This window comes from Hylaeus anthracinus, unplaced genomic scaffold, assembly GCF_026225885.1.
Source record: "Hylaeus anthracinus isolate JK02 unplaced genomic scaffold, UHH_iyHylAnth1.0_haploid 11994, whole genome shotgun sequence".
Classification (NCBI taxonomy): domain Eukaryota; kingdom Metazoa; phylum Arthropoda; class Insecta; order Hymenoptera; family Colletidae; genus Hylaeus; species Hylaeus anthracinus.
This window is the reverse complement of record NW_026534341.1, coordinates 8826069-8853862: the sequence shown is the minus strand read 5'-3', so window position 1 is coordinate 8853862 and position 27794 is coordinate 8826069. Positions and strand designations below refer to the sequence as shown.

At 41.5% G+C, this 27794-nt stretch overlaps 1 protein-coding gene across 15 annotated transcripts in view; it reads left to right on the top strand.

The window, feature by feature from the left end:
• LOC128888423 (disks large homolog 4) overlaps positions 1 to 27794 on the top strand; it is a 283226-nt gene that overhangs the window by 169391 nt on the left and 86041 nt on the right. For 14 of the 15 annotated variants that reach the window (XM_054145266.1, XM_054145265.1, XM_054145262.1 and 11 more), the window contains 2 exons: positions 3077 to 3112; positions 26663 to 26938. In XM_054145266.1, the coding sequence (XP_054001241.1) occupies positions 3077 to 3112; positions 26663 to 26938 (312 nt within the window). The remainder of the gene's footprint in view (positions 1 to 3076; positions 3113 to 26662; positions 26939 to 27794) is intronic. The other variant, XM_054145263.1, reaches the window with a different exon arrangement.

Here is a 27794-nt window from a genome sequence, read left to right as displayed (position 1 = left end):
GAAATAGTAAGTGAATCTCGTCACCGTCGAATGGTCGTTACGCGCGCAGCGATGCGTGTTTTATAATCTTAAAGGGATGGCTGAAGAGAGCGGAGCTGTTTATGCAGACTCATTAGGGGAGAAAGTTCACTTTGATATTCAATCCTCATTTCTGGTTTTCTATAACAGGAATTTTATTTCATTTCTATTGGATGTTTTCAGACCGAAACCTCGTGCATATGTTTATTTTAACCCTTTAAGATCTGAATGATCTTTTCTCTCGTAATAATGTAATTTAACTTTTAGGGTTAACTTGGACTAAAGTTAGTATGGGAAAAAAAAATTGTAATAGTGTAGTTTTCGAGGAAAACTGATATTTCTTCATGTGCACAAATGACATTCGTCCTTAAGCAATAGGTATTTTTAAAATTTTGTGTCTTCAATTCTGGACGCCAGGTCTGAGAGGGTTAATCAATTCTTATTGTTTTCTATCCAATAACAGTAATCCACGAATTTATTTTATCCTCAATTTCATTCATTCCTCAGCTACCCTTAAATTCTCTTCATCGAAATCGTCCATAAACGCATAAACGCCTATACGAGCTGCAGACCAATTCCATAAATATTTTCATAATACAAGGTTCGAATAGGATACCGTATACACAATGAATTTTCCTTTCGCGGAATGGGAATAGCAATAGCACCCAAAGGAATCGCGGAGGATTCAAGTTTCAATAAATTTCGATTAGAATTGGCCCAGCGGAGAAACAGAGTGACGGGAACAGGGCTGCAAGTGGAAAACCGATGGAAATGAGGGGTTGGTGATTCATTTCGATCATCCCCGTCGAGTGGCCGCAACTTGCGGCTTCTCCCTTCGTTTCTCGCGCGGTGATAACGAGCCGCATAAACTCGTTTTATCTTGCCCCGTCCCAGCGACGGAAATATTCCCCTCATTGTTACGATCACTCGTTTCCGAGTTAGGGGATGAAATATTCGAGGCGGGAGCTCATTCATCAAAACAACCACTGGGGACTGCGGCGAAAGAGGAAGTCGGATATGGATCGACGTATTACAGGAACGGAATAAAAAAAACTCTCGTTACTCCTCGCTGGCAATTTAATTAAATTGGCGATTAGGTCACTGTGTAATTGGGAGTTTCATATTTGAGTCGTTTGCTGCACAAATCGATTAACTCCTCTGTTTGAAAAATCTTAAATTTACGTGTCAAATCACTTTGTACAGTCATAACTTTTTATTTATAATAACTTTCCTGAAAAAGGAAGAACTTTTCTGAATTTTTATTTGAATTTACATTATAAAGAGAATTTTGAAAAACAATGTATTATCAATTTTATTCTGATTTTATTTGTTTCCCTGGGGCATTGATTTTGTTAAATTTTGCTGAAAAGAAATGACACACGAGGATTAGAAAAGTGGAAATTTCATGATTTTTTCCTACGTTTTAGCTCCTATAGTGGAAGAACTACTTTCTAATTTACGATTGAGTATAAAATTTGCATTCGTTATTCGGAAATAAAATGTGCCCAACGCTGGCTTCAGGATACGTGCTCATGGCAATATAGCTGTCAAAAAATTTGCCTTATTCTCTTATACGTATTGATTACGCTCGCAAAGCTCGGTTAATCTCTCGTTAACGAGCAGGAACTGCACGCAGCTTGTATCAGCAGAACACTGCTGGGACCCATTAATTAAGAGAAAAATAGGCGCGCGTATAGGGTGTCGCGTGTGTTGGGAACGCCAACTGATAACGGGGTTGAAGCGTGTATCGTCTTTTTGTTTTCCTGAAATATACCAAAATGAATGGTTCCGAGCCACAGTCGCCGAGATAACAAAGGTATTTAAACTAAAGGATATTAATGGCGTTCCTTGGGCGTCTCAAAAAAAAAAAAAAAATCGATATTTCTGCAGTTTCATAAAGTATTTGGAGGTTTACCCTGAGAAGTTGCTTTCCATTCGCGTTACACGGACTTCGACACCCCCGACTGCAAACTTCTCCAGTTAGCATTCTACGATTTCCTTACCAGGAATCTTTGAAACCTTCTTTTTCGTCTGGAAGCTCGGCGCCGCGTAAACTCGCGACAGGAAAATCATTTCTCGCGAACGGTTTGGCATTCCGTGTGAAAACCGTAGAACTCTCTCATTTTTTTTCCTGTCGCGGTCCACGGGGACCGTAGGCGTGTTCCTCGTCCAGAAAACTTACCATGAGAGAAATCGTTTCGAGATCGCGCGGCCCTCTGGAGACCAAGGAGCGCGTTTCGCTTCTTTCCGAACTATCGTGATTAATTTTATTCCATCGCGACGAGGCGCGCCCAAGAATCCTCTTTAAACTTCCGTCCTCCTCGTCGGGCGGAATGTCATTAGGTTGAAATCCAGATTGATTTGATTGATGCGAGAGGGAAGCGCGCCAGACACACTGTCGAAAACTATCTGCAGATTGTAAAATTAATATCGTGGCTCCAATCGACCGAGATTCAATTAATGCGAGGGCAAGTTTGGCAGTTTGAAAATTAGAAACAAACTGAAACTTTGGTAGAAATATAGACATAGAAGGTACGAATATTTATGGGACTGAGGGTGTATCTGGGAAGTGGGAAAAGAAAAATTGAAAAAATTGATACCAAATTGTATTTGAAAATATCTTTACGCCATATTTTACCCTCTCTGACCAGATCGTGGCACTGGCAAAGAGTTTACGTGACATCTATTCAATTCAGAATGGTGTAAAATTTATTACATCGCGTTTCTCGGCTTTTGTAGCAAGTTCGAGATCGCGGAAGGGAATGCTCCTGTGACGTTACATCTTGTTTCGTACCATTTGAAGGAGAAGTGCATAGAAGAGCCTGCGTTCGATCGGATTGCTGACCCCCGTGGTAGTTCTTTGCGCCTCTGCATGGTTCCCTTTCGACGCATGTCATCGCATGACAGCATGATTACTCCCGAGGAATTTGTATCTTCGAGGACGCGTCGAGCGCGCGCGGAGTCTTTGCTGAAGCATGAAGCTCCCTAGAAAGCAAAAAAGAATACCCCCGTCAGGGTTCTACTCCAGTTCTAATTTTCTGGGCACTCATTGTTGCAGGCACACACGCCCCTTCTTGCGGCTGACACGAGACACGTAAGTAGACAGACGTCAACGTCTCTCTTGTCTGAATTAAAACCCCCTTAACGGTCGATAACGACCTTCGCTCCATATTTTTCTTTTTTAAAGTCATAATAGACATTTAAAATGCGATACAACTAATCGTGGCTCGAACCGTCATACTTTCTTTTCATATAAACGTTTCCATACTAATATCTTTAATTTTGAATACAATTTACACATACATACACATCCCGTGATTAATAAGAAATCAGAGAATTACATATATAGAGCTCTCGACGAATAATCGATAAGATTCCAACAAAAAGCTCCCCGATACCCGCCTCTGTTGTTGTAATTTCGATGATCACTCTCCGCGCAGAGACATTATCGCGGCGGTCGCATCGAATCGATTATTATCGCGGGTCGCATTATACTCCAGTGGCAGATCTCTTGTTCGATACAGCGAATTTATTCGTTTCAGACAAATTGATGTATCCGCGGCATTAGAGCGATCATTGGATCCCCGTTGCAAGAAGCTCGAGCGATCATTAAGGGCTTTAATTGATTCGAGATCTCGGCGATCGCTTCTATACGCCGCCGTCGCTTTGAGTTTACTGGGGCATAATTAGAGTTTCCGCGTAGCCGAGGCATCGTCTTGCGAATTGCGCGTTCACGTGCAAGAAGACGCGCCGGATAATTATTTGCACTCGAGACATTAGCGTTAATGATCGCCATGCGTAGCGTTTTAAGCCGCAGACAAACGACTTCGTATGCTATGCTCTTCCCTAATGAGTTATTGATCTTCAAACTGTCACGATTGTTGCTCTGGCACGTCAAACCCCCTCGACGTACACCGAGTGTCGCTTCAAATTGTACAATCTACGGTTTAATTGATTCCGAAATGAATTATTTCATTGCTTTACATATTAAGAATTTCAATATTAAGAACACTTACAAATAAACTGTTCAGTAATTGAGTGCAAGGTCAATTAATTTCTTCACTTCTCTGTGTTTCTTAAAAAATTACAATTATTAATGGTAGTAACTTCCCACGACGTTTTTTCAAGAATTTTATCAGAGAACATCTGAACATTTATATTAAGAATAAATAAGAATCCTGTAAACTTCGGGAAGATATGCAGAGAAAAACGTAAGCGAATTTCCCGCAGTTTGCGCGAGGGTGTAGAACGTTTGGCTGGGATTTGCAAAATTAATTTTGCAGAGTATGCAAGCGGTAGAATAGAATTGCGCGGTCAAGGGAATGCAACAAAACGGAAATTTACATTTATCACACTGTGGCTGAAAACCGCGACAAAGACAAAGTTGCTAACGTGAAAAACGGCATAGGAACAAAAGCAGACGATTATTCGTGTTAGTAGATTTTACATATTTCGTGACTGCAAATTGAAAATTGAATGTAACCCTTCATTTATTTATGACACGAGTTCTATATGCAGTCCACTGTTAAACAATATTCATAGAAAGTATTCGTCCATGCAAAATAATTCAGTACTGCGAAAATAATTTCAGATAAAGTAATCAATATTATTTTCAAATTTTTTGCTACATTGTGGTTGGCAGCACAAAAAGCTATTTTAAATCAATAATCTCTCTGTTCTTTGTGCCTCGATCCGACGGGGTTCGTTTCAAATCATGCACCCGTATCGAGCTCGAATTTATTCTTGTTATTCCTGTTTCAAACGAATGAAAACAGAAACTAAAACATCGATCGAGGAGACAACAAATATCTCGTTAAACTATATCAAAGGGAATCCTCTATTTGTGCCAATTTCCATTTCAATCCAGTTTGCTTTTTCCCTTGAACAAAAAAAATGATGCCTTCCAAACCGTTCACTTTCTCCTCTATTTTTGAGTTATTTATTCCCCGTCGTCTCAGTTCACCGCCTTAAATGGCCTCCGTTATGTTCGGATCATTCAAACGCCAAGCCAACCCTCCCTTTTCACGACGCTCGACAACCACCCTCTCGCTACTCGAACGAAAAGATTCATGGCGGGCTTCATTCGATTTGCAGGATCGTTTGAAATTCAACGAAGATGGTACATACTTTACCCCCGTAGATTGTAACGGGAAATGAGGGAAAGGGGGATTTAAGAGGTTCGGTGGGTCCAACTCGAGTGAATACCGAACTTGCCAAATCGAGTAAACTCGACTCTCCGGTCCTTGTAACTTTCTGGATAACCCTCGACTGTCGCCGATTATCTTCCTCGTTCCAAGACCTCGAGCCCTTCCCGTGGACCCTGGGTAATTCATCCACTTTTTCAACCTCTTTTAGCGTGCTTTAGACCCCGGCAAATTGGATCAGTTCGAAAGAAAATCCGTGTCCGGTTTATTAAACGCTCTTCTTAATTAGCTGTCGAATTTATTAGCTACCCTTATTTAAATTCACCCATGTTTATTATGTTTATTACATCGCCCTGTGTAATACAGTGAATGATTTATTTTCGACTGTTTTAATCTCACTTAAAAAAAAAATAATACATTGACAATTTCTTACTAACGAATTTTTCCCTTTGGAAAATCTATCTGTTGAATAAAGATAGTGGATAAATAGTTATGGGACTGACTGTGTAATATTTTCTTTCATCGACGAATAAAATTTCCATCTCTTCGTTGTTTACTTAAGAAGATAACATGGAAACAGTATTTTTTTCGTCAGCAAACGTACTACATTTCGTTTATTGGCGTTTAAACCGGTGAACCAGCAATGGCGTTAGCCTCCGCGGCGGTAAGAGGTCATTGGCGAACCGCGCACAGTGGTTACCACGTGGTTGCCGCTCTTCATGTCACTTCCTGCGCTTCCAGCCCCTAGAATTGCATTATGGTCGACCAGCATTATAACGGGACGCGTCGTATAAATCACATGGAATGACGTGAGCGCGTCGGTGTCCGTACGGGTCCCTCGGTGTCCACGCAAATTACCGAGATTAGTTGTTAACGACGGATCACGAATCGGCTCGCTGGACCCTCGAAGGGCACCTATCGGTCCTTTAGACGTGGCTAAATTGAAGGAAACGAATGTCGCGTTGCGTATAATATTTAATATCGCATCCTGCGAGGCACTCTCTACTGCAGGGACTTTCACATTTGGTTTCTTTAAATGTAATAGGCAATTATAGACTATTTTATATCGTTTAATAACATTTTAGATAGGTGTCCCTTATTTGTTTGGAAAATTAAAGCAGGGCATATTAAAAAATTGATAATGAACCACAAGTATATACATGTTCAAAATACCAGTAGCTGGTAACTTAGACCTACATAATACTAGTTATTTAAAGTATGACGTGTTTCAGTCTCTTACACATTAGAATGGAAAAGTCCAGAATGTATTTCCACTGTAACACTCTTGTTTTGATTCATCTCGCATTGTTTCATCGATACATAGTTATTTTCCTGTTTTTGTGCGTAGAAAATATGTGGTTATGATTACAGGAATCACGGAACGAATATTAATAGTCAACAGCGCAGATATTACGAATAATTACGCTTTTCCGTCCATCGGAATGCTCGTCGCAGTGCTCGCGACATTCTCGACCGAAGAGATATAATAATATCGTAAAAATGAATGCAGCATATTTCTCTTCCGTCGAAACTATTATTAATAATACCGTTGCTTTCGATCCATTATTATGCACGTGCAGTAATAATTAATAACGACGAAATAATTTGATTCGTTCCTATAAACAAACAGGCGCGGGGTATATACTTGCGCTTGTATTCATGGGGGCCATTATCGCAAACGCGATTGCACGAGTTGTTTTCAAATTATTAATGAATAAGTTGCCGTGTTAATTCGCGTGAAATAACGATAGCGAACACAGCGTTTGAATTTGTAACGTAATTTAGTATTTACTATTGATCGACCAACGTTATCGCAATTTGTATTAAGGTCTATTCACTAGTGGCTGATCATGCATCGGTAATTTAATTCTGGTTGTAGATCATTTATTAATAACCTAAACGTTTTTTAATCGACGTTTGTAACAACGATATTTTCAAAACAATATCAAAACTATTTCCATAAAGATTTACCTATCTAAATTACTCACTTGTTTGAAGAGTACTGCATTAATTGACAAATTGTCAGTTAATAGGAGACATTACGTAGGCCAATCGAACGGAAATGTTTGGATTAGAATTAGACCTCCCGCAGCTTGAACCTCATGTGCACGAGCAAATAGCTGCTTCCCCGTACATCAACTTTGGCTAGCAAATAGAGCGTCGCCATATCCAGATGCACCGAAAACAAATTTGCAATTAACGTTGTACAATGTGCAACTGAAATAGTCATCCTGTGACGGACTAAATAATGAAGTGACTTCGAACATCTCGTTGAATATTCAATGTTTTTGGGGACAAATTTCTTTGCTCAACTTTTGATCATCATTTCGGTGATAGCTAGTATTATGCTGAACGGATTTTGTAAAAACACACAATTCATTATTCGTTGGCTCGATATTGATTGATACGTCTGCACATTTCACCTATCGATCACTTTAGCATTAACTCAGAGCGATGCGTGCACAAGTACTTCGCGTTAACTGTAAGTGATAATCGAGAAACATTCTTGGAATGCATTCCTATTAATTGTACCTATCGAGATTATCGATAAGACAAGATACACAGATTTTTAATGATAGTACTTTAATACAGACCAATTCGTATCAGGTTATTTTATTTTGCAAGACCTAATAAAAAATGAACAACTGTGTGAAAATTGTTCACTGGTTGAAGAAGCTCAGTCCCGTATTTTTTGTAGAAAGACGGATCGCGAACTAGCAAAGGTTTGAAAATAGTTGGAAACGTAAACGAGTCGAAACGGCGCGTAAAAATGGTGGACAGTTTGTTTAGCCCCGTTGTCCTCTTCTTTGGCTCGTTCGTTCGGACTTTTAAAAAGCACCTAACAATTCCGGCCAATTTATCTTCGCGAACTCACTCGGAAGGCTACGTAGCCGGCTCGTACGGGTCATTCGAAGGAAAGATAAAGTCTAAGGAGACTTTGTTCCGCGTCACTTCGCCTTTTAAAGCACCGGGCGAATTTTTGTTCCGTCGTGAAAAACGAGACGACTTTCTAGCTGGCTCTATGAGCGCTCATTTCCATTTTATTTGTACTCCTCGAGACTGTGACGTCGTGATTGATTCACGGACCGGGAACTTCGTGGTTCGTTTGTTCCACGTTTAACGATATCAACTTTTAATTTTCCTCGGGGACCAGCCAGCGTGATTGTATCTGGATCTCCTCGCGAAAAACGGAGTCCCGAAAGAGCTAATTTTCTTTATCTTTCAGTCGCTATGCAAGGTCCAAACATCCTTCTTGGTCTCCTCATCTGTGTTTGCGCGCTCTTTGTTTTCGCATTGTCGGATACAGGAAATTTCCATGCGAAAACTTTCCGGTGTCTTCATAGAGCACGAGAAAAAAATGGAATTTATCAGTTTTAAACTCAATCTCTACAAAACGCAGGTACGGTAGAAAATCAAAAGCAATTTTAACGCATTTTTAATCGATGTATAGTATACTCAGTCTCTCTGGAAAATTACAAGTGGACTTATACGAGATTTTTCACTATCAGCTTGCCACACGTCCGTTCACCGCGAAATTTTGAAATATTTCGAGCGTTCAGACGAGATCTGGATATTCGAAACGCCATAATGCAAATTCCACCGTACACCCCATGTTCTGCGAGTTTCGCCTGAGCGAGACTCGGTTGAAGGGTTAATCCCAGGATTTCCTGGATTCTGGAATATAGGAACGTAAAATCGATGACGAAGTCATTAAACGGATCCACTCTGTGTAAGCTGTGCTTTGACAGAAGTGGATGGCAGGAGAAACTTTTACGCTGCGATACGGTACTTAGACTGTTTACAAGCTGAAATACGGCTGGGAAAAAGGTAGTTCGTGCACGGTGTAGTCGGCAATTAGATAAGTGGCAGGAATAGAGCCGATGCGAACTGGATTAGGGAACTTTTCGGGGATTTCTGGCAGAGCTTTACGTACGTTTCAATTTAAAGTTGTAGATATAATTCGAATTAAAATTACAATTGATGGTTGCGAGTCGAAAATCGGACCAGAGCAAATGGTTATCGCTACCTCTAGTCAGGAAAATAGGGAAACGGAGATACAAGGCAAAAACGATATTAACGTTAACCCAATACTGGCATTTGTAAATTTATTCCGAGGTTGTAGCACACGCCAGCGTGCCATCGCTAAAGATTCCCCCGGTCTAGAAGAATTCGAGTTTGCATTATGCTGGTCACGTTCGCCTGGTTTTCTTTCGGATTTCTCCCTTCCGATCGCCTCCCTATATCCACGTTCCTCGTCGCTGAAAAAGAGGTTGTCAAACGCTGCTTGCTCCCTCCATTCGCGAGAAAAATTTTAAGGCTGTTCGTTTATCGCACTATCTGAGAAAACAAGCGATACACGATAATGAGGATTTAATGGATCAAGCTCTGTCATTTTATGGATATCTTTATTAACATTTTATTGCTCGTTAAAGCGCCTAATGTTACTTAATGAAACGAAAGTTGGATTTTGGTCCGCCATTTTGAATATTTGCATGCTGAGTTCAGATTTGAATTCAGCGACTCCAAAAACCCCTGTATACCAAATTTCATTAGATCGCTCGAAAGGAATGATAGATAAATTTGCATCTCTTCTAAAGACCTTAGAGGGGTTTTCCATTCAAGAAATACTACTATGTTTACTACTATTTCTTGGAATTTGAGAGGATGTTCCTTCCAGGAAATACTACCACAATGCTTACTACTGTTTCTTGGAACTGCTTCGACCTTGCAAAGACGTTTCAGGCCCCTGGTCAACTAATCTATATATATTACTATTAAAGTGCCTATTAAATGGGAAACTTTAAAGTGTTACAACTCGGTGTAAAATCGTCCGATTTGATTCTAACAAAATTTAAATTGAAGAGTGCAATTTCTACTATCTAATAGGTAGTTATTGCCATTGTTAGATACTCTTAAACAATTGTTTTTTACCATTTTTTACATATTAATAAAATTCTACATAATTACACCTCGGTTCTGTCCTAAAAAGAATTTGCATTCCCACTGGTTGTTTACCTTAAGGCCTGTGTTACTGTATGTACTGAATTGATAAACATTTAGTTTCATTTGTTTATACGATGATTAAATAATTGATTAAATAATGGATCGAATGCCCTGTTCTATCCAACATCCAAATCTCAGAAACTCCGGCTAAAAGTCGAATCTCGTGCAATAATTCGTTACAAACCGTTACCGATGCTCACGAGTTTTGCGGCTTTGGATCTCCTAGATTTCTTAGTTTATCGACTACGATCGAAGTTCCGGCGTACCGTGGATTAGCCCGTCAGAGTGTCTCCTAAGAAATTGTCTTCTCTCGTAATGGCCTCCGAGCAGTGATTTGGCGGTTATGTTCAACTTCGTTAAACAAGGAGGAAGTTGCTTGCGTTACTGTCTGCGAGTTAGGAAGTAACCGGTCGTGCATCCAACGACGACACAACCGAGCCGAACTAATGAGAAATTTTGAAGGGGCGTTACTCTCCTGATTAAACTTGGAAACGTACGAGCGACGACTGTTTCCTTTGAAAATTTTGGGACATTCGATAGTAACTGTTGCTCTGCTAGTCCGCATCTGGGAGTGTGTAATTTTATTAGGTCACTTTACGAGTCCCTATGTCTTTGTATTTAAATTAATTTTCAAACTCTGTAACAAAATTTGCCTCACTTCGTTACTTCCACCACAGACAAAGCGACGTCTGCGTTATAAATACATGACAATGTTAACAAAATTGGCACAGTGAGGACTTGCGAAACGTGCCAGGATTTAAAAACGTGTTGCACGTAATGGTGTGCCTTGTACATGCGAAAGGAAATTTGTTGACAGAATTATGCTCATCTCTAGACAGGAATGACGTACAACTGTCAGAGATACTGCTGTCGCGTAAATCGTGGGCGACGCGAGTTTAATTATGCATGTTTAGCGAATCGACGACAATATTAAGGGATTTTCGAGCAGCGACCTCTTCGTCGTGCAATTTAATACCGCGATTAAGATGTTCGTGATGACATTGCGCGGCAAGAATTTCGCGCCGAGTTTGCGCGGCGCGCAACATGTAATTAATTGACACCGGCATATTTCTTGCATCGTGGAAATTTCATTCTGTACAGTTTCATTATTGCCGAGGAGTGTACCCTCCGCGTGAGAAGAACTGGGTATTCGAATTTATCGAGAACCAATTAACTTTAATTGAATCGTTAATAAAGCAGACAAACCTTACGAAAAGGGATCGAATTTAGTTCTCGTCGATAACTATCGCCGGTTCCCGCGAACGACCTGATTTAATTTCAGATCTCTCGATCGCCACCGAAAGTAATGATCGTGCTCGAATCATTTTTTTGAATACATTTGCGGAAAAGACGATTACGCACGAGACATTAAAGTCTTATTTCTTTTCTTGAAAGTCCTCCGTTCGGGGGCCGAACTTTCGAACGATATTAATGGCCGAACTAATTGAATATTCACGGCGAATTTAACGCTTCATCGACCGAGGGGAACTGCAGTTTCGCGAAATTCGCGCGATTACATTAAGGTCGTGATAATATTTCTGGAACTGCCGCATGAATTCGACCCCCCGGACCCGCCATTCGTATTTCTGGAAATTTCGTTTCCGGGATACCACTCGCTGTTTCCATCCCGTATATATTTAAATAATAATACATATTACAATTTAATACAATAATAATCTTTATAATATAATACTACTTCGCAAGCTACGATTTCCCATTAAATGTGCAAACGATAATCAAGATCTCGGGCGAAATTACCATGCGAAAATGTCGAGTACTGGTTAAAAACAGTGGTGGAACTGCAAACATTGAAGGCAAGAATACACGTGCACGCATAGTTTTCTTTTCTGAGATCTAAATTACCATGGAACCATCGTCGGCGCGCATAGTGGCGCATTTCCTTCTCATTTTCTTCTCTGCTTTCGTTCTGAATATTTTTTTTCTCTCTCTCCTAACAAACACGCGAGCCACGGCACAATTTTACTCCTTTTAAAGCGTCAAAGCCAGACCGCGATTCGCTTATTCTCATTTTCGGTCTTCGCTTTTTCGCACGGTTGCAGGAAACTGTCGCAGAGGAACGCTGTTAATGAATATACCATCATCGCGGTTCGCGTGTCTTCGCGCAAAGAAAACCTTCTGTCTGGAGCTTCTTTTTTTATGTAACGACTTTGTTCGCCATGTTGGGAAACAAAACAGAGCACAAGGATGAGAAACATTGCATTTTTATGAAATTAACTCATCGAGTAAATGGAGCTCAGCTTCTCTTAACTCTTCGTGAGCTTCCTCGTTTGGTTTTTTAATCAAGACTTACAGAACTGTTTACTGTTACGTATTATTTGCTTGTTATGACTACTAGTAAGTGAATTCAAATTTTTGTTGCTCTTGAAAGTGTCAGAAATAAATGTCTAAATAGTAATTTCTCGAATTTTGGTGTTCGAATAAATAATGTATCTTAAACACGGGATACCGCTACTAGCACGAAGTAAACTAAAATGTGGTACTGAAATTTGTCAGCACTGTTCGCGAAAAATCGCACAGTCACTCGAGAGGGTTCTCCCAGCGAAGAATCCTCAGATTTAGAAGCACTGCAGTTTTCATTAGTGGAACTCTAAACGATCGAAAGTTTTCCTCGAGGCACGAGCTGGGGTAGTTTTTGCTCCGTGTCTTATTTGTGCCTCGTCCCTCCCCCCATCTCTGTTCTACGACGACGTGGAAGGGGATTAAAATGGAAATCGGGGCGGCGAAACGAAGTCGAAGTGCGCGGACGATGGCAATTTGAGGGACAAAAGGTTGCGTTGAAAGTTCGCCGAGGAAGTCTGAACGTCGATACCAAAGTCGTTAGGGGCGAAATTATATCACGGCCGATCGGGACGACGGCGTTTCGAGGAGCGGGCCATCTCCTTGCGCTTCCATTGAAGGGTACTCAAGTTTTCGCTTCTCGTTAACGGTAAGTCGCCGTGATACAGGACGTTCCGGTGAATTTTGGCGACGAACCGTTTTAGGAATTTAGCTTTGCATTATTGCGACACAATGTGCTACGCGAAGGTTTGAAAATATTGTTCAAAATACGCCCTTTTAATTCACGTACGAAACATTTATACGAGTCGTTCCACGTCGCCAGAAAAAAAATCCCAAGCATTCTTTCTCGACCCAGCTGACGTTTCTTCCTTAAAAAAATAATAAAAAAACCCTTATAAATTTTGCAAGAAGCCGAATAAATTGTGCAGGTAAACGCGAATAAGTAGAAACCTGTCACGAGCACGGGCCGCGGCTGAATTCTTCGTTTTTAAAGCTGTACAGTCAGCGCCGTTTAAATTATTATTCTTCCCGGGAACCGCTCGAGCACCATTTCCCCCCACGCCTCCACGGTTTTCAGGCTTTCGGCCATTTATGTACGTCGCCACGTTCATCGAAAAACTTTTTGTCCCTTTCCCCTTAATTTACCTCCGTCCAGGTGCCACTGCCCGTCTCCCCACGTTTCTTAATTGATCTATGAATAAATTAGCCCCGGATCCGCGGAAGAACCGTCGCCGCGGCGGCGTCGCCGTCGTCGGCTTAATCTTTATTTATGCATCGGGCAATGGGCTGCTCCGGGAAATTTCGTCTAATTTAAATTAATTAAAGCCTCGAATTCTCCGACGACGGATTTCCTTCTTTCCTAGTCCTGAATCCGTGGCGTTTCGTGATTTTCCCAGGCGTTGTGTCGACGGGACGCTCGAGGGATGAACTGTATTCTCAACGAATTGAAGATTTGTTGCGGATCGAGAGAACTTGGAGTTTTTGCGGTGGAATTGTTTATTTTTTATGAATGCGATGGAGGTACAGAATCTCTTTCGCGAGTGCTCTTCGTATTCATGGATTCAACCATTTTTCTATTATTCACGCATTCTTTTATCGAAACGAAGTGTGGGTTTTAGTACTTCTTTATTCTGAAACTTTTTTCCATAGCGATGATAAGGAATACCAGAAGTTGGACGACACTGATACGACAAGTTTGATGTTTGCATATACCTATTTGCACTTCTCGGAGAACAGCAAAACAAATCGATTTTTGCAAAGCGCTACCCCAAATATTCTTTAACGTCATTGCAAATTCGTAGCTAGGGTTTCGTTCTGTCCAAGTTTGATCCGGCCAAATCGCACGCCCGTTATAACACGAAAGCTGCTTCGACCGATTCCATACGATGCAGCGGCTCTGGTCTACAGGTGTGTTTAATTTGCGAAACTCTGCTAGGCTGGGGATTTACTATTGGTAGCCACGTTCTCCGAATCCACTGTTCCGTCGGTCGTAAATTTTAGCGATGGTTGAAACACGCGTGAAGCAGAGGAGTCCATGATCCAACAGCCGCGGGGCTGATGTGTAAATAACGCCGAGCGTGTTACAGTCGGTCTGGATTTTCTGTGGCAGCCTGAGCTTCTGAATGGAATTTAGAGCAAGAAATATGTACGATGCCACGGAATAAGACGACTGGAATCTTCGCTCTGTCATCCGTTTACTCGAGTTTGGACATTTTTGGAGATTAACAGTTTTGTTAGGGTAGTTTTACGAACAGTTTGTATTTTATCAATGAAATGCATACGAAGTGGAGAATTTAAGACATGCTACTAGAATACCGCATTTGTTTTTCAAGATGAAAATGAACGAGGCGGTAGTTCGAATTTTCATGAGATGACGTTTTACTTTAATTCGTATTCGCTTATCAATTTCGCATTTGACGTCAACGAACGAAAAAAGATACGCTGTTATTTTTATTCCAGCTTTTATTAGTCCAACGTGAAACGCAATATGGTTGTATAATTCAGACTGCGATTCTTCTCGCGCAAATATCAGATCAAAAGCTGCCTATCTTTTATTCGTGACTCGAAATTTTTCATTGGGACGAGAATTTCATCGAAATCTCTGTTCCATCCACCTTCTGTTGCTGATGGCCAGACCTTTGTCCAGGGACTGCGGTTTTCCATGGAAAATTCGTCCTTCCTGTGGATAATACGATCAGGAATTAATTGATCGTCCAAACCCCTCGGTTACTGGGACCCGCATTGCATGTAATAAAGACTGGCTGATGAACACAGGCTCTGGCCGCCCGCCAAAACGTACCATGATTTCGATTCGAGTAATAATGCAATGTTATTTAAATCGTTCGAATGTCGAGGTAATATTTTGAGTAACTCGATCGTACCGACAGCATTAATGTAACAGTGTTACATTTTTTACTTTACATAAACGTGCACTCGTCCAAGAGGACAAGAAAAAAATAACTGCAACTGCGCATGATGCTAGAGAGACGGCAAGGAAATATTTAATTTTCTTTTTCAGCATTAAGGACGCGGAATAGCGGGTCCGAGGTTAATGTTGTCTGTGTTAATTTGCGTCCTCGCATTAACGTCGGGTTGTCTCGTTTTATTTGATAATGTTCAACAGACTGTTTACACTCTGCCAAAAATTCTTTTAATTTTCGTCGTTGGTTGAGAATTTTTTAATTACTTGCATAGAGCTGTATAAAAGAACGTTTCACAGTTTAATTTATTAAAATATTTAATAGGGTAGCCTGAGAGGATCGAAACGTAAAATAAAAAACATTATATTCAAGAAAGCATCTATTGCTAATTAAATTCAATTTACTTCTGTAACCAAATAAAGGAAAACTTGTAGGTACTCTTGTTTAGTTAACAAGAAACAAGTTATCGTTACTTAATACCAATACAACTTGCTCGATATCGTCCATAAACGGGCTAGAAATATTCCCCGTTTCGTATCGTTCGCGATGCAAGTTTGTTGATCTCGGTATCGCAAAATAATCGAGGCGTGTATATGGATACTTTTAATTTTAGGAACGTAAAATATTTGCGGAGAGCTGAGAAGAAAATTCCCCGTTGATTACCTGAAAGATCCGCCGGAATAACCATTAGGATATTAATGCGGCTTTGCCCATCCATCGTTTTGTTCGGGGCACGAGCAGAGAAACGAGCGTTTGCCAAGCCGCGTGTAAACTTTTTGCAATTTCGCTCGGGTGTCTGGAACGCATCAGACTGATTGCAATCCGTGCACGCCAAGCCGCCGATAATAATATGATTTGTTATCTCGAGCTAGACAGAGAAAATTGCCAAAGGCCCATTATACGAATTAATACTGCACCATGGGGAACCATTATTGCTCCTTAACGATGAATCGGAAATTAAAAACTGTTCAAAAAACACCTGGACTTTCTTAGGTTATAGTACCTTGGTCTTATTTTCGAAAGTAACGAAGATTTTGCATTGCTTTGAAGATCATTATATTTCAACCATCTATATTCAAATTCTATTATTATTTCTACTTTTCGAGATGATCAAACGACTGAAAACTGCTTATCGAATATATCATTCCATCCGACACCCCATCCAACACCGTAGAAGCTGAATAGATCTCCAAAGGTACCAGAAAACAGTCAAACCATCCTGATCATCCACACGAGCAGTCCATTATCTCCAGTGCTCGAGCAACGTGGCTCCAACTTTCCCCGAAACTTGCTAAGCGGCTTGAGTGGCTTTGTTTTAAAGCTAGAAAAACAGACTCGGTAGACAGTGGTCGGATGCGTTGAACACCGTTTTTCTTCGAGGATAAAGCTGCAATTAGTCGGTGCAGCCGGTGCCAGCCAAGCGATAGAAGCTTTCCTACGGCCTGGGTAGCGGGGGGGATCGAGAAAGAGCGACGGGGAACAACGAAACACGGCACAGGGGCATAAAGTCCAGTGGCGATCCGACGCCTCGTAGTTGGAATTTCTCCAATTTTGCTAATGCGGCTCGCGCCTCGTCGAGTGGGCAACCCAGCGGGTCGTAGCTTCGAGTTTCAAAAACTGCAGTTTGCCTCTCTCTCACCTTGGATCGCGCTAGCAGGCGAAGGCGGATTCGCGACGAAACGCGAAAACTCTTCGATATCCCTCTCTAAAGACCGCCCTCGCGACGCTCGCGCTCGAACGCCTCCTGGCACGATGCCTGTGGACGTGCACATTTTCGTGCGCGACCTTTTCGGGGGACCGTGCTATTAATGGACCGAAATCGCTCTACCGAAATGGGAAAATTATTTTCTTTCTTTTTTTGCTAACACGAATTTCGAAATTGTACTAATTCCGGTGTCGCGATTGATGACGATCTTCTCTACATATGATCAAGGGATGCCTCTTACAAATCAGAGGGGAGGCAAATCAATCCTTCGATTAATTCACCATTTTAATAAATACCCTCAAAAATTATGGCACAAATATTTTCTATTAACACCTTGGTCGCCGCGTCATCTAGAAATGGCTGACAGGTTTTTCCATTAAGAATTAATTTCGAAGATGAGACAATAATGAAAATAAATCTGGAAAGGATTCGTGAATTTGACGACGTTAAAAAATTAAATACTACGTCAGATGTTAAATTATCTAAACTTTAATAGTCTCGAGACAAGATTTTAACTTTATAGAAATTTTCACGAGTTTCAGCTCGACAGCCTACGTGTTAATTGAGTAATTGAGGCGATTCTAATTCCAAACGTTCCAACTCATAAACACAAATTAATTGTTCAAAAAATCGTTGCACATACCACTCGAAAATCTCTTGCTTTACCATCGGGAAAAAATTTATTTCTTCTTCGCACAATGACGTATTCCGTTGAATGATGGAAGACGAAGAAGCCCACGAGGATACGCTCGGCATGTTCGTTTCCTGTCGCGCGGCAAATGCAACGGACACCGAACAGCGTACCGTGAACCACCTTGCACGAACTCGAAGCGTCGAGGAACAGTGCCCCTTTCTGTAGAAATCGAAATCCAAGGTTGAAACGCGCAAACAGGCTCGTTACACTCGCTGATGGAATCGTTTCGCAATCCAGAGAAATAACAAATCCGTTGCGCAAAGTTATCGACGAGCGTGTCGAGTCGAAACGGGAACAAGGAAAGATTATCCCCGCAGCTTTCCCGAATTTCGCGAACACGAAGGTGTTACCCTCCATAGCGCGTGCTAATCGCTAGATTGAGGTGGGTGATTTCATCCTCGGTTGCGCACGACTTTTAATGGTGCGCGATGAAATGCCACAATGTTGAGAACAAGGATTGGAGTCTTGAAAGGCACCCCTTTTTGAACAGAAACAGAATTCATGCGCTTGAAAATCCGGGGTAAGAAGCTTTTAATGTGTTTAATTAATTCAGTATTAACTTGGAAAATTTTCATTCGTTTCTTTTAAAGGTAACACAAAACTGAATCGAAAGTTTACCAAGTCTTTATTCGAGACAGTCTAATATTGTTCCCCTCCAATCACATATTTATCGACACCATCAGCTCAATAACTGCATCTATTCTGAACGGATTCTCTACAATTCAGTGCACACGAAGTACGAAATAAAATTGGGATAATAAAGTTTAGATGAGACACTTCCATTCGAAATGGAACCATTAAAACGCATAGAACGTGCACGGTTTTATGTATTTTGCAGCCTGTGCCGTTAGTGCAGGGTAGATATTGCGCGGTGTTGTTATCATATACGATTCGTGGCGTCGAAGACGATTATTCGAGGAACGCGATTCATGGTCCATAACCACTTGAACCACTTGATCTCGAGGCTCTCGTCGGGTGTCAAGTGCAGGGGCGATACTCTATTGCTTCATGGAGATGCGTGGCACAAATCTACGCTGAGCAGATGTTTAATGTTGATGCAACAATTGTTGTGTCACCCCGGCACGTGACCAGCGACGGCGTACGTTCCATTTACACGCCGCAATCGCGAACGCTCGTTCCTAGCGTTCATTCAACGACTTTCCGCTGCAATTTCTGACAAACGTTGAAAAACGATAAACACAGTAAAAACGGTATATCTAGCTGAACGAAATTCTTGTTCCTTGGAAGTGTGTTCGATTTTTTATAGACTACTGTTAAAACAGCGCTGCATAAACATTTACATCGAGAAGACTGGGGAGCATTTCACGTATGGGATGTGACGCGTGAAGAATGCGCGTGGAAATTTCGCAAGTCGTAGAGCAGTGTTTGCAAGACAAGAATGTTGATCCAACGGGATGTACGCATGCCTATGCTGTTGATGTATTTCCATGTTCTTCCGTGGAACTCGCAGCGCGTCGCTTCCTTTCAATCACCCGTGAATTTCATAAAAGTTCTTTCCTTAAATTCGAGCATCTAGTACTTCCAATATCCTATTACTTTTAATATGGAAAATTCTTCTATTTGATATTTTCCATGGGTTCTGCCCTCGATAAAAAAACAAGTTGGAGTGATTAATGGGAGCCCATAATTTAGGTGAATACATAGAAAAGTTCTGACAAAGTAAACTTTCTTTACTACTTTCGTCTGCGAAGTTCGCGTTTCACGATGCCTGTGCCTTCACGGTACGCTATACTCGCGCAATTTTGAATAAACAAATAAAGTACGGAACGCCACTTCGGCAAGGGGCCTCAAATTACCCAAGATTAAAAAATTCCTCGTGGCTCAAGAAGCTTTCAAGTGCGGAATTGGTTCCGGCAATGAACATTTTAATTAAAATACAAGAGCAACCCTTGAAATTCAAAGGGGCGAGGGATAAAAGTGCGGCATGCGTTTCCCTTTCCCTTTCGACAAGAACGTAACATTTTTTTACTGGTCCTTCGACACGTAGACAAACCTCGCCAAGTACGCAATCGAATAAAATTCTTGCCACCTCTGAGCTGCCTAGGTGAGTCTTTTCGTTTTAATTCCCTAAGACAAAAGATGGCTTGAAGTGTATGCGCAGAGCTCGAGTTACTTCTCGCGTTAATTCCGCTTAACGCGACTCGGTTTCTCGCCTTTTGCACGCACCTTACACGCGCACTTACGTTACCTGCGTTACTTTAGGATGTAATATATATGCTCGGCTTGCCCAACCCGGCTAGAAGGAAGTATTAAGTTTAAAAGCAAATTTCTCGTCGCCCTGAATTTATTATGACGCGCGAAATTAATATTCCACCCTAGTATCCGGAGCCTTCCACGTTCGCGTTCTTCGTATTGCAATAATCAGATCTACTGTGTAAGATTAATTCATTTTTCTGAGCACGTGGTTCTCCGATCTAAAATAAATGTTACTCCCAAAGAGATTAAGTTTCGGTACGAGGGAGAACGAGAGAGAACCGTCGAGAAAATTTAAACGCAATAAAATGTATTTTATTCGTTTTGACAAGTGTAAGCCTAGGGTGCTTCGGGAAGTCCAATAAAAATTGCTAGGAGGAAGGGCTGATGATTTATGGAAACGTTCTGCTCCGAAGTGCGAGAAAATGATTATGTTATTAAGATATTAAAAGATCCTTCGGCTTGGAAGCGGAGTAGAGCTTAAACGGGTCGGCAGACTTTAGCGCGTCATCTCAGCCTTAATAACGCGCCTGCCAGTCTGCAACCCCTTTTTAGGAGAATCTGCTATTTATGGCGACGAGGGCGAGGACCAAGCATTCCTGTCGGATACACCCGGTAATTTCATTCGTCGTTAAACCGGTGGCTGCGTTGAATCGCCCCGTGGAGTTCACGCCGTCGTGGCGAACGAAAGCTGCCTATAAACTTTCAAAACCAAGGAGTTGGGTGATCTTTAACACAGACCCTTCGTCCTAGGGAAAATGTCGTCATTTACCTAGACGGTTGCTCACTCGTGGACCATTCACTTAACCTTGATCTTTCTCAATTTTTAAAAGCAAATAACGAAACTTTTGCACTCCTATGTCGAATACTCGAAATTCATTCGTGTCCAAATCGATAAGGAAGGAAATTGACACATGAAAATAACAAAATATAACAAAAATGGGAATATAGCAGGTATTTAAGTGAATTTGTTTCTTCCTGTATTTATTTAAATTGTCTTATTTTTCATTTAAAGTAAATGTCAAATAAAACACTTGAAAGCGTTCGGAGCTGCTGGTAACGAAATTGAAATATAATTCGGATTGCAAAGTGTTAAGATCATGTAATGAATGCACACTGCACTTCGAGCTGCTTTTAACCTTTAGACGGTGCGAAAAAAAACGTTAAACTCCTCTTTTTCTTATTAGAATAACTTTCATTATGTTAAGCTATACAAGTAGAAGTTATCTGCTTAAAAATTCATGCTACACAAAGTGAAATATACAATAGTAAAGTAGAAGTTGATGCAACAAACAAATTTACAGTAAGTTTAGCAGTAGTACTACAACGATTCGATCGTCGCGAGAATTAATCTAAATTGAATCGCCGAGGGGCAGTAATTACTTTCAAGGTCGTCGCGGCCCGAAATCACGACTATTTGCCACGAAACGCGGCTATCTTTACCCGCGGTTGGGAGCCGCGTTCCGACAAAGGCCAACGAATATAGCCGACGGTTCCTGAGTCGTGATGTTAATTCGAAACACGAACGGCACGGACTTGGCCCGTCGGAGTTTCACGAGCCAAGATTCCGGGACTACCGTGTTGGTCTTTCACGCCACATCCACGTAACACACATGGAAATCCACCCCGGGAACTTCCGTGAGTTCTGCTAACGGAATTACTGCCGGTACTCGTGTGCCCGAATTAATCTCGAACTTATGGAAATGGGAAATCTTAGGCGATAAACGCGATACATGAGCATCAAACTATCCAATCGCATTCTTCTTTACTGGAGGCACTTGCAACTTCTCGTATGAGGCACCTAGATAGAGGGTGGTAGAATGCGAAATTCGAGTGTGATACTTCGGATTAGTTGTTTATTGTTTTAGGAACATTGCAACATGATCGAATCAGAGGCAGATGATTTGTTTATTTATTCAGTGGCGATGACTGCTTATTCTATGCAGAAGGTGCTTCACATTTGCAATTTGCAGTGACGAGCGAAAGCATGTGCTTTGAATTTTTCATTTATTGTTCATTGTATTTTTACAAAGATTAATTCTTAGCTCTATAAGCTGATATTCTAAAGAAAGCTCTTTCTAAAAAATAATGTCCCATAATCCAAATGTTTCCAGTCGACAAGAACGAATTTCTGTTTTATTTTAGGAACATTTCTCTCGAACGATCGATAACTCTTGACTCTATAAGCTGATATTCTAAAGAATGCCACTTCTAAAAATATTCTCGTATAGTCTAAATGTTTCCAGTCGGCAAGAATCAATTTTGTTTTTCTTCTAAGAAAATTTCTCTCGAACGATCGACGCGACCATAAATCCCAATGTCTGCGTACGCGAGCCGAGTGACTGACCACGGCCTGCTTATTTCAGTACTCGTATCTTCGCCGTGCAGTACGCGTGCCGTTGGTATATTTTCACAGTCGGTTGGAAATAGTCGGCCACTGGTCTAATATTATAATAGCGATGACTGCCGTGAGCGAGCGAGCGAGCGAGCACAGCCGAGAGCCGCGGTCGAAACGGCCGCCAGTTTCGAGCGTGTGACGCCACGGGAACGAGAACGCAACCGGATAACGTTACTTCTTGCTTGTCGTGACAGAACTGTCGCAGTTTCACCGATTCCAGCCTTCGAGGAAGGCTGGCTGTTCCGTGTCCACTTAGCACGGAAGTTGTATTCCCGCTCGTTCGGACGCGAGGACGGTGTGGAAACCGGAAGACTTTAACGTTGATGATTATCGACTGAAATTGGAATTAAACGTGTGTAATCGGTATCGTTGAGTCGTTTGCTGTGTAAATTTCTTATGAGGGCAAATTGAATTCAATATGATAATTTTCCTAAATGGAGTGTATTCGTATATTTATTGATTTAATGCTTTAAGACGAATTGATATTATAGTAAGGGGTTTAATAATATCAAAAAGAATTAGTATTTGTGGGGCATACCTAGTATCTGCTCCAGATATCTTTCGCATTGGACTGTAATAAACGAAAGTGTGGTGTCAGTGGCCGTGACAGAAAAGAAATTTCGGAATTTTCGGTTTGAAAGGTACCCTCGACCTTTATCGCTTTTCGCGCGGGTTAGCGTCATAAATTTCTGCGAACGTCAGTGACGTATTAATCTCCGTTCTGAACGCGAATTTTCCGCAGTGTTACGCAACGCTCCGATACTGATTATGCACTTGATAATAGGTTCCAGGCGCCCCGTCATAAATTATCCACGTGATTTGTGTGTTACTTTCCCGCGACAAGAAAAGCTGCCCGTTGTAAATTTTCCCATGTAAAGTGCAACGAACGCTGGCTTCAGGGTTCAACCTGCGCGCTGAATAGGGTACGATGCTCCCTCGAAACATGTTCGCCAGTTCCCAATTAAGGATAATCATTTCTAAAATTCGCTATCGTTTCGATTAAGTTGTAAAACAATTAAAACCTTAAATTCTTTCACCTTGATCATGTACAATACAATTTTCCTTGCGTTTTCGTGATAGTTTACACGGATGTGATTTTTATCGGTGGAAATGAGCCCAAGCAAGACATAACTCGTGCGCCAAACGCGTAGAATTAAAAATAGTCAAAGTGAGGCTGTGTTTGAACTCGCTTCAACTGAGAGTAAAAATCCTTAACTCGTTGGTAATATTTTCACAAAAACGTAAGGAATTTTCCAAATGTGACCAAGACAAACAAAGAATTTGTAATAAATTCTTTTGCAACTGTCGTTCAGCAGATAACACCTCCTAGCACGTGCTCTATCGTTCCAAGCAATTCGCATACTTGGCTACCGACGATATAACCGTTTCGAAGTCCACCAGCCGAACATCTTTCGAGTGCAGTGCGTCGATTTATTAGAGAAGAAAATTGTTCCGCGCGGAGGATGCGTTAACTCGATAAAAATAATGACACTCGAACGTTTCTAAATGCGATCTCGATACTCGATGGACGGTGTGCAAGTGAACTCAGTGAATGTGAACGAAGGTTTTGAATTATACGACTCTCCCGCGGATCTGTTCGGCCAGAGACGCCGTTAGCGTCGTTATCGGCGTTTTAAAATGTTGTTAACGGCTCGGGGCCAGCACGCACGATGACAGCCACCATGGTAAACGGACCGCATAAAATGGTAAATCGTCATTTCACGTTATGCCGCTTGAATCGCTGGTGGATCCGCGTGTACCGCTAACATGTACGACTTCCGACCGTGAGAGACGCGGATGCGCTCGTGCTTTGCGGTCTTAATCTCTTCAGGTGTAATTCATTTCAAAGCTATATAGAAATATTGCTCGTGTGGGACTTGAAATGATAAGAAGACGTAGTATAAATTAATAGATAGACAGGCCATTATTCTTTTATGTTTCAATTCATGTGTGAACATCCTTGAGAACTATTTATTTAATAATCAGACTCGTTACATATCGAGAAATCATTAAATCGATGGAAGGTTGTACACGGTGGAAGCTTTATCGTTGTCGTAACTTCCTCGACCGTTAAAAACCTCGATAACGAGCGAACAACTCCTTGGCTATCTTTCACCGCTTTCCAATGACTATTTGTCAACTGTAGGCGGTTTCTATTCTTTTCTTCCTTCGTATCTGGCTCCTACCTGGCGAGCGAACGATCCCGTGAACCGGTTCTTCTCCGGGGCGGAAACGTAGCCGGATTAATTAACGATTCCATTCACCGAGACAGAGTCGCTAATCGTCGATTAACCGAGCGACAGTTCTCTCCCATAATTGCATCGTAATGTCAACGTCGCGCCTGCATCGGTGGCCGTTACCAACGTAACAGGGACCTCCAGCGAGGACCCTTACAGCGTTCCATCTGTCGGGGTAGGGTCCATAGAATGGTAATTCGGGACGATTAATTCGCGATTCCGCAGGCAATATGCGCTCATGCGACCGCGTGCGTCAAATCTGTCGTGGCGGTCGTGATTGCGCGTGCTGGGGGTGGTCGCGATATCAGCTACGCGAAATGCGTTTTGGATCTGAATGGTAGCGGTTGTTGGGGGGATATGGTTAGCACGTGATAGCAGTGCATCGATCTGGACCAGTGGGAAGTGACATAGAGGCAGGCCTGACCTGAGAGGAAACGTCTTTGACACAGATGAAGATTAGATTTTGGTGGGATTTTGAAAAATTCTTCCCGGATGAACTTCTGGAGGACATTCGAATCTAGAAAGCTTGGAGTATGACTCGATATCAGTTTTTATCTCAGGAGCTCTTTTGTCGAGTTTCACACGATATTCTTTCGTGTCCAAATCAATAGGGAAAGGAATTGTTTCAAGAGATATCACTTGAAAATTATAGGATATAACAAAAGTGAGAATAAAATTGGTATTTAAGTGTATTTAGTTCAAGTAACTAGAACATTTAAAAACGTTGGGATCTACTGGTAACGAATTGAAATATAATTCGGACTGCAAGGGATTAAAGGCTCGGATCTCTTCAGAGTACTCTGACGAGGTAGTCTGATTTTGCTACTATCGTAACTATTTTAAGGGTGCCTTGAAAAGTTAAAATAGACTTCATAACTTCCGAGCATCTCCTCGATTCCCCTCGACATCCCTAAACAAATGACTCGATAATTCAGTTCTTCGCTTGAATCATCAGAATTCAATGTTTTGACATAGGTGGTCTGCAGGAAACTGTGTTTCATCCGTACACGTGGCTCTTCGTCCCTGACATTCAAGACTCCTCGTTTTAAGATTCCACGTGCCCAAATAAAACAAATCCCGAACTTCGATTCCAACTGGAACTAGGGTGTAGGATGAGGTCAGATTCTATAGATAATAGAGCTCCAGCTGCTGCACCCAGAAAATCAATTTCATCGAATTATCAGGAGCAGCACGTGTAAGGTTTCCGAAATCTTTTGTAAGAAAATTGTCGAAAGGATGAAAAGGAACTCTGGTTCTATTGTTATAGGAAAAATCCTGCTCTGCTGTTTGTGAAAGGATTCACGTTCGAGTACAACGGATTATAACGTCGTTAAACGACGTAGCCGTCCCGGTGATAACTGCCATAACCGACCATCATCGATCGAGGTTCTTCCGCGACCTAATCTACTCCTCTGCGGGTCTCAAAATCAATTAACCAGTTAACTCCTTCGTTATGCGGGATGCTCGGTCCCTCGTGTAATTAGGAACTGACCCGTACAGAATTACTGCTGTAGTCCGAGCTTTCCGTTTCACCATGATTCGCCATTCTTCGTTTCGATTTTCGAGTCGCCTTGATTTTGCTGGTACTCTCTTCTTTCGATATATTTTCCTGTGATATCCGAACCAAATTATTTGGAAAGTGATGTAATGCTATTCTTCTAGAAAATGGAGCTTCTGAATATTTAAGAATCATGCTGATGATCTGTTAATTTTGTTGAATAGCGATCCATCTGTGAAGTTTATTTTGAGAACCGTCTTTACTTGAGCAAATCCTACAGCAGCAGTTCGCTGACAATCTAACGCTTGCAAAATCCTTGAGCAAGTAGATCTTGGGTTTCTGTTTACCCCTACTAGTGTTTGGGTAGGAATTACGCTCCCTAAATTTAAGAAATCAATAGAGAAGAAGCTTTTGAGTGTCCCTTTTGCGCAAGGGTCTAAAGCTGAGAAGCTTCGTTAGTTCCTCCCTTTATCAGCCTATTATATTTCGATATGGACACAGGGTTGAATGGAAAAATTATGGTTGTTTCAGGTAAACGGTGACGATGATTGGGAGTACGAGGAAATCGTCCTGGAGAGGGGTGGCGCTGGGCTTGGGTTCAGCATCGCTGGGGGCACGGACAATCCTCACTTTGGCAACGACACCGCCATTTACATCACGAAACTCATCCCAGGCGGTGCTGCGTCCGCGGATGGCCGTCTGCGTGTCAACGACACGATACTCCAGGTGAACGATGTGTCCGTTGTCGACGTTCCGCATGCAGCAGCCGTCGACGCCCTCAAAAGAGCGGGCAACACCGTTAAACTAGTAAGTCTCTTTTTTCTTTTACTAATATCGACTTCACTTTAATTAATTAGATGGTTCAGCTATTGCTAAACACGTTCGACACAAAGTATTTTGTTCGATTATTCTTTGAGTCGCTTGGTTTACGAATTAAATTTTTTTACAATATTTATCACGTATATTCTACGCACTGTATCTTTATCAAAATCCATTCAATTCACCCTTAATCGTGTTGGAAACATTAGGATCTTAGTTCCTGATGGATTTCGCGATTTCGAAGAGCATCGGAAGGAAATTGAATTGCGATTAGTCGTGTTAAACATTATTGAACTTTACAGGCGTGGAAATCGGTAATCGACGTTGTAAAAGCGAACATCCCTCTCCCGGGAAATTAGATTAACCCACATTCTGGAAACGCGTAACAAACTACTCTTCCGAAACTGCACCCGCAATCCTAACGACTTACAACCGACGTCGCTTGAGCGATTGTCTCACTGGGATTTCACTGACGACGTCAAGTTATACTCCATGCTTGATACTGTTTTAATCTCTTTAATCATTCTCTTGGGAAAAATAATGTTTGTTTGAATAAAATATAATTCATTGGCAATATGTTCTTGGTTAAAGGTTTGTAGCCCTTGACAAGCGAACATATGAAAAGAGTATCTTTAATTCGTTACTCGAAACTTGTCTACATAAGAATTTTTTCCAATTTTTTCCCTGGGTTAAAATCACATAGTCAATGATAGCGAGCTGCCCCGAGCTTCAATTCCCCACCCCAAAAAGAGGATTTCCGTTCCTAATAGTCGAGACGAAACCCCTTGGTAAATTCCTCTACTGGTTTTTCGTCTTTGAAAAAAAATCATCGCGACGGTAATCG